Source organism: Danio rerio, chromosome 15 (assembly GCF_052040795.2).
Source record: "Danio rerio strain M-AB ecotype USA chromosome 15, GRCz13ab, whole genome shotgun sequence".
In the NCBI taxonomy this organism is placed as follows: Eukaryota; Metazoa; Chordata; class Actinopteri; order Cypriniformes; family Danionidae; genus Danio; species Danio rerio.
In genome coordinates, this window is record NC_141035.1 from 5448251 (window position 1) to 5455000 (window position 6750).

Sequence of the window (6750 nt, forward strand, 5' to 3'; positions counted from 1 at the left end):
CGCATTAACCTCTTGGCTATTGCGCCGATATCAGATACTGTTTTTTCTCTACTCGAGTAACTTTTAAGATAGTTACTTTAACTTTTACTTGAGTAAAAATTTCAGCGAGTACTTGCACTTTTACTTGAGTATAGATTTTTGGATACACCACCCACCTCTTGTAACTAGCTCTTGTTATGCAGAAACCTACAATATATGCTAATTCAAATTCAAAAGGTAAAAAAAAACAAAAACATTAGGACCCCTTTAAAAATATAGATGATGCATTAAACATTACATTAAAAATTAATTATTGGCTTTAATCCAGTGAAAGCTTTGTATTGTTAGCCAAAAAATAATTACGTGATCAGCCACGTCAACATCCCCTTGTGTTTTTACTGTAGTATAAATTCAGATGCTTCACCAGCACTATTCATTTATTTCTTCAGTGATGAATCTGTCTTTGGTTAGTTTATATTTGTTAGTTTTTGTCTTGACTGAAGCTATTGATAAGATGAAACATCAACATTTCACAAATTCGACCTGATATTGAAAGAATCAGTTACACATACCTTCCTTTCTATCAGTCAGAACAGGAAATATTAATATGGAAAACGGTGCAAATTTTACATTCATCAGATTGACTGGATATCTTAACCTGGATTTCAAGATGAAGTACTTCTTGTTTGCTGTCTTGACTGTGCTGTATTCAACAATCATCTTCGCCAACAGCTTTCTTATCGGTGTTATTTGTTTAGCAAAAATCCTTCATAAGCCAATGTACATGTTTCTCTGTAGTTTGTTTGTTAATGAATTGTACGGCAGCACAGCTTTATTTCCTTCACTCCAAGTTAATCTGCTTTTAAATGACAACACTATTTCTCTAGTTCATTGTTATTTACAGATATTTTGCTTATACACATATGCAATGATAGAATTTTGTAACTTAGCGGTCATGTCTTTCGATAGATATGTGTCAATCTGTTATCCATTACAGTATAACAGAATCATGACTCCTGTTAGAGTGGGTTTGTTAATTGCTTTGGTGTGGATCTACTGTTTTATACAATTTTTTATATTTTTGTCTTTTAATTTTAAGTCGCAACTGTGTGGAAATGTAATGGAGAAAGTGTGGTGTGACAACTACTTACTTGTGAAACTTGCTTGTTCAAAATCCTCTCTGAATAATATATATGGCATTTATCTTGCTGTGGTGACAGCGGTGATTCCATTAGCACTCATTTTCTATTCATATACAAGAATTATCAAAATTTGCTTGAGCTTTTCTAAAGAAGCTAAGAAAAAGGCTCTAAGCACCTGTACCCCACACATTATATCTCTGTTAAACTTTACATTGGGCTGGTTGTTTGAAATACTCCAAAGCAGGTTTGACGATATCAAAATGCCAGCTCTTATACGTGTAATTATATCAGTTTATTTTCTGATGTGTCAGCCGCTGCTTAACCCTATTTTGTATGGTGTAAGACTGAAAAATATCAGACTAGCTTGTAAAAACTTTGTTTTATCAAAAATAGGTATTGCATAATATATATATTTTTTGTAATAACTGTTATTACGGTATTTCAGTGTTGTTGTTTTCAGCTTGCAGAATTTAACCTATACACTGCAAAAAATGCTTTTCTTACTTAGATTTTTTGATAGTTTTGAGTCCAAATATCTCACAATTCTTAAATCAAGAAGAATTTTCTAGACACGCAAAACATATTGTCTTGTTTTCAGCAATAATATGCCAAGATTAAGTGAGTTTTTCTTAAAACAAGCAAAATAATATGCCAATGGGGTGAGCAAAATAATCTTGTTTTTCCTTTTGACATAAGATTATTTTGCTTACCCCATTAGCAGATTATTTTGCTTGTTTTAAGAAAAAGTCACTTAATTTTGGCATATTATTGCTAAAAACAAGGCAATATGTTTTGCATGTCTAGAAAATTCTTCTTGATTTAGGAATTGTGAGATATTTGGACTCAAAACTCTAAGTAAAAACAAAAAATCTAAGTAAAAAAGGCATTTTTTGCAGTGTAAACATTTATTTTATTTTATAAAGGTGACTTTATACTGTGTTATTCATAAAGGTATATAGTATGGCATCATAAGGATTGCTTAATCTTTCCTTAACATCACACTGTAATGGAATTCCATGAGGCCAGACCTCGAGATTTGTCAGGCAATATAACAAGCTTTCTAATTGGAGAAGAAGATCAGCTAAAAACCCAGTTGTTCAACTGTCTCATTCACCCATCCTGAGCCCCCCTCTCTCTGCCCTGTACTTCACCTTCTCCATTAGAGCAGGTCACTGACAGGCCACACAGCATCCCCGAGTTTTCAATATGGTGTATCTTGTGGATCCTCTGACTTACTTAAGAAATAACTACAATCTGTCATCCACAGATAATACAGCATATTTTACAACGGTTAAATTGGCTGGCTACATTGATATTGGGGATTCAATTCAATTTAATGCAGCTTTATTTGTATAGCGCTTTTACAATGTAGATTGTGTCAAAGCAGCTTCACATAAATGGTCATAGTAACTGGAACAGTGTAGTTCAGTTTTTAGTGTTTAAGTTCAGTTCAGTGTCATTTAAGATCATTACTAAGAGTTCAACACTGAAGAGCAAATTTATCGATGCATAGCTCTACCAATCCTGTTAAGTATGTTAAGTATTTGTTTTTTGTTGATTTGAACTGAATGTTGAGATCATGTAGGTGAGAAACACAAACCTGGGGCATGAAAACTATTTGCGGCATTAAATCCCTAATTAACGCAGAGTTGAAGAGTATGGAATATACGTTTGGGAAATATAAATGAAAGTTCTAAATTGATTCATGCATGACAAATGTAATCCATTCCTAATTAGAAATACTGTCTAAGTTTGATAGTCACTTAAAATTGGAGTCAGATTACATATGGAGCTGTAAACAAATATGAATAAATTCTAATAAATAACAGAAATCTTTTTAGAAGCTCCAGAAAAGGTTTACACGCACCTAACATTTGACCATTCATCAGATTCCATCATTGGGCTGATAGAAAGGAACCCTGCACATTTCTCCTAATCAATCATTCAACATAACTTGAAGTGATTGACTGAAGGTGAACATCTTGTTTACTTGTGTAACCCTTGTTTCCCAAAGAAGGGATCAAAGAATTTCAGCCTGATCTTACAAGAAAACGTAAGTATTTTAGGTTTTGCCAGTTTAGCGACTAATTCGTACGAATTCAAACGAATTCAGTCGTACTAAATTGTACGATTTTAAAAAGGAGGCGTGGCTCCTAACCTGACCTCTAAACCCATCCGTCATTGGGGGATGAGCAACTCGTACTTAATTGTACGAATTAGATCATACGAATTAGCCGCTAAATCAAAAAGCTACGAATTGCGGTGAGATTGTGTTAAGAATTTAGGTTCCCTTGCCACAGGAGCAGAATCACCAGCTGAATGCCTGGTCGAGTTCGGCTCTTCAGTGTTAAGCCTAATAAACTAGCTTGCATTCACCCTTTAAATACTCCATGAGCTGCACTGACCAAATTCACACAAATCGCCATGTTTAGTAAGGTGGCCAAGAAGAGCAAATTTATTCCAAAACATCTGTCAGTCAAATACAAAGTAATTGTGTGACCATTTTAGAGACTCAGTGCTCGCCTACTGCTCCAAAGTAGTGAGCCGCATGCATTTATACAGCCTTTAATCTTGTTGTACGCTTCAACCGTTACATGGATGCTTAAGTCTATTTAACTGACTGTATTTAAATTAAATAACAAAAGGAACCTTATAAAACTGAAAACAGTCACATCAACCTTTTCACAGGAATGTTAATAGTGTATTAGTTTTTAATCATATTTATTCTTTGTTTTAATTTTCTTTAATTTGCTCATTCATCTAGCCTGATTACACTCGCAACACCTGAGGACTTTCAGAGACTTACACACCCTACATAAGCCACACATTCACCCATCCAGTTTGCCGAGTCTTGTTTGCTATCAGTGACATTGCAACGTGTTTCTCCTTGCCTTGTTTCCCGTGTTTAGACCTTAGCCTTATTTATCCGTGTTCTCCTGTTTAGCCACCTGCCTTACGACCTATTGCCTGTTATACGACTATGATTCTGGTCTGCCTTCATATACCTGTTTACACCTGATTTGACTATTGCTTGCCTGACGCTGAATAAACCTGCATTGTGGATCTTACCTTCTGTTGTCAGTGTCACTTCCCGCCGTTACAGAAAGTATTTTACGTTTTGCCAGTTTAGTGGCTAATTCGTATAAATTCATATCCAGTCCAGTGAAATATCCAGAGTCCAGTCATATGAAATTGTACGATTTAAAAAAAAAGGCATGGCACCTAACCCTACCATCATTAGGGGATGAGCAAGTCATACTAAATTGTACGAATTAGATCGTATGAATTCATATGAATTAGCCACTAAATCAAAAAGTTACGAATGTCTATGAGATTGTGTTGAATAAACTTGCCTTGCCTTGAAGCCCCCTGCGCTTATGCACAAGCCATTTGAAAAACCTTTCAATGGGCAATTTCTCAATTAATACATATCGGATTGTTGGTTTGTTTTTGTTATCTTCATATTAGGAGTAGTGACAACATTTGTAAAATATGAAAAGTAAGACTTTCTTTTAGGTAATTATTGTAGGGTTCCATTCTATCGGCCCAACGACAGATTCCGATGAATGGTTGAAGGTTAAATGTGTGTAAGCCTTTTCTAGCGCTTCTGAAAATAATTCTTCTCTTTATTTGAATTGATTTATTTGATTGGTCCTATCCCAAAATGCAATCTGACTCCCAATTGTAATTATTTTTTTTAATTAGTAAAACATCACATTCATCAAAGTTTAATACATTTTGGATAGTTGATTATTTTAGATATAACCAATTGAGTCTATAGAGGGCCAGTTCACGTTTATGGATAGATAGATAGATAGATAGATAGATAGATAGATAGATAGATAGATAGATAGATAGATAGATAGATAGATAGATAGATAGATAGATAGATAGATAGATAGATATTCAAAATGTAATCAACAAATACTTTTAAAAAGGATTTGTGATGAAAGGTTTGAGTAATTTCTGGAATACCAAATGATGACATTAATTTATCACAAAGATATAGAGGCGATGCAACGGCGCAGTAGGTAGTAGATAGCTGTCGCCTCACAGCAAGAAGGTTGCTGGGTCGCTGGTTTAAACCTCGGCTCAGCTGGCTTTTCTGTGTGGAGTTTGCATATTCTCCCTGCATTTGCGTGGGTTTCCTCTGAATACTCTGGTTTTCCCCACAGTCCAAAGACATGCAGTACAGGTGAATTGGGTAGGCTAAATTGTCCGTAGTGTATGAGTGTGTGTGAATGTGTATGTGTGTGGATGTTTCCCAATGATGGGTTGCGGCTGGAAGAGCATCCGCTGTCTAAAAACGTGCTGGATAAGTTGGCGGTTCATTCCGCTGTGGCGACTCCGTACTAATAAAGGGACTACGCTGACAAGAAAATGAATGAATGAATGAACAAAGATATAGAAAAAAATAAAGTCAGACGTGCAGTGCATCAAAGGGTTAATTGCATGTGTCACAACAGCATACTCTTCGGTATCTGTCTTCTCTTATAAATGCAGATGTTCAACCCAACACAACTCAATTCTGTTTCCCTTATGATGACTTGCCTTCTAAATAGTCATTTTTATAATTGGTAGATTGATAGATAGTCTTGAGTGCAGCTGCTACTTTTTTCTTCTGCTCATGTAAGCCATCTATTACCAACTTTTCATTGTCAATCTGCATTCCTCAAAGCATATCATTAGTACAATGACATTTTAAAAAGCTTTGTATTGACTTTGCAACTCACATGCATTTTCATTTTGGTTTGTCTTCATTTACAGGTGTTTATTTGGATTTTTTCACCTTTGTGAATGAACTGTATACATGGTGATTGTCAGACTTGTTAATTTGTTGAAGTTACATCTGTCATGGATCTGTCATCCATGGATAATTCAACATATTTCACAACGGTTATTTTGACTGGCTACATTGATATTGGTGATATTAAGTATTTGTGTTTCGTTGTTTTGATCTTGTTGTTTGCTGCGATCATTGTAGCTAATCTGTTTATTATTGGAATAATATGTAAGGAGAAGTCTTTGCATGAACCCATGTATGTTTTTTTATGTAGCCTGTGTGCAAATCAACTGTGCGGCAGCTTTGCTTTATTCCCGTTTGTTTTAGGCAATATGCTACGCTCAAAAACCCCAGAAGTTCCTCTCACTGTTTGTCATGCTCAGATATTTGCTTTGTACACTTATGGACAGGTAGAATTCTGTAACTTAGCCATGATGTCTTATGACCGCTATGTAGCTATCTGTCACCCTTTGGAATATCACAGAATCATGTCTCCTGCCAGGACGATGACATTAATTGCTCTTGGGTGGTCGCTACAAATTATCATATTCTCCCTTTCTTTTTCTGTCAACGTACAGCTCAAACTGTGTGGAAATGTTCTGGATAAAGTGTGGTGTGACCAGTACATGCTTGTGAAACTGGCATGCTCAGACACAACACCTAACAACATCGCTGGCATGACCGGCATCGCAGTTACCATTGGCGCACCACTGCTATTAATTTTGTTCTCATATGCAAAAATTTTAAGAGTGTGCCTAAAGTTCAAAGGACAAACAGCCCAAAAGTCTCTGTACACATGTATTCTGCATCTCATCTCACTGCTGAATTTCGCTGTTGGTTGTTCGT

General features: G+C 35.6%; 6 protein-coding genes across 8 annotated transcripts in view; 3 read left to right on the forward strand and 3 right to left on the reverse strand.

Annotated features, from left to right (window-relative positions):
• The window catches only part of brwd1 (bromodomain and WD repeat domain containing 1), a 1114631-nt gene that overhangs the window by 483211 nt on the left and 624670 nt on the right, over positions 1–6750 (reverse strand). The gene's annotated exons all lie outside the window — the stretch shown is intronic.
• phkg1a (phosphorylase kinase, gamma 1a (muscle)) overlaps positions 1–6750 on the reverse strand; it is an 831529-nt gene that overhangs the window by 350580 nt on the left and 474199 nt on the right. The window lies entirely within an intron of this gene.
• Positions 1–6750, forward strand: part of mxf (myxovirus (influenza virus) resistance F) — a 250465-nt gene that overhangs the window by 206515 nt on the left and 37200 nt on the right. The gene's annotated exons all lie outside the window — the stretch shown is intronic.
• arrb1 (arrestin, beta 1) overlaps positions 1–6750 on the reverse strand; it is a 348576-nt gene that overhangs the window by 135176 nt on the left and 206650 nt on the right. The window lies entirely within an intron of this gene.
• or63a2 (odorant receptor, family 63, subfamily A, member 2) lies at positions 587–1525 on the forward strand. The gene is given in 1 exon segment (NM_001130815.1): positions 587–1525. A coding segment is annotated over 1 exon segment (939 nt).
• or63b1 (odorant receptor, family 63, subfamily B, member 1) overlaps positions 5991–6750 on the forward strand; it is a 924-nt gene continuing 164 nt past the window's right edge. The window contains 1 exon segment of the mRNA NM_001161400.1: positions 5991–6750. This exon segment is cut by the window's right edge and continues 164 nt beyond it. Within this exon segment, the coding sequence (NP_001154872.1) occupies positions 5991–6750 (760 nt within the window).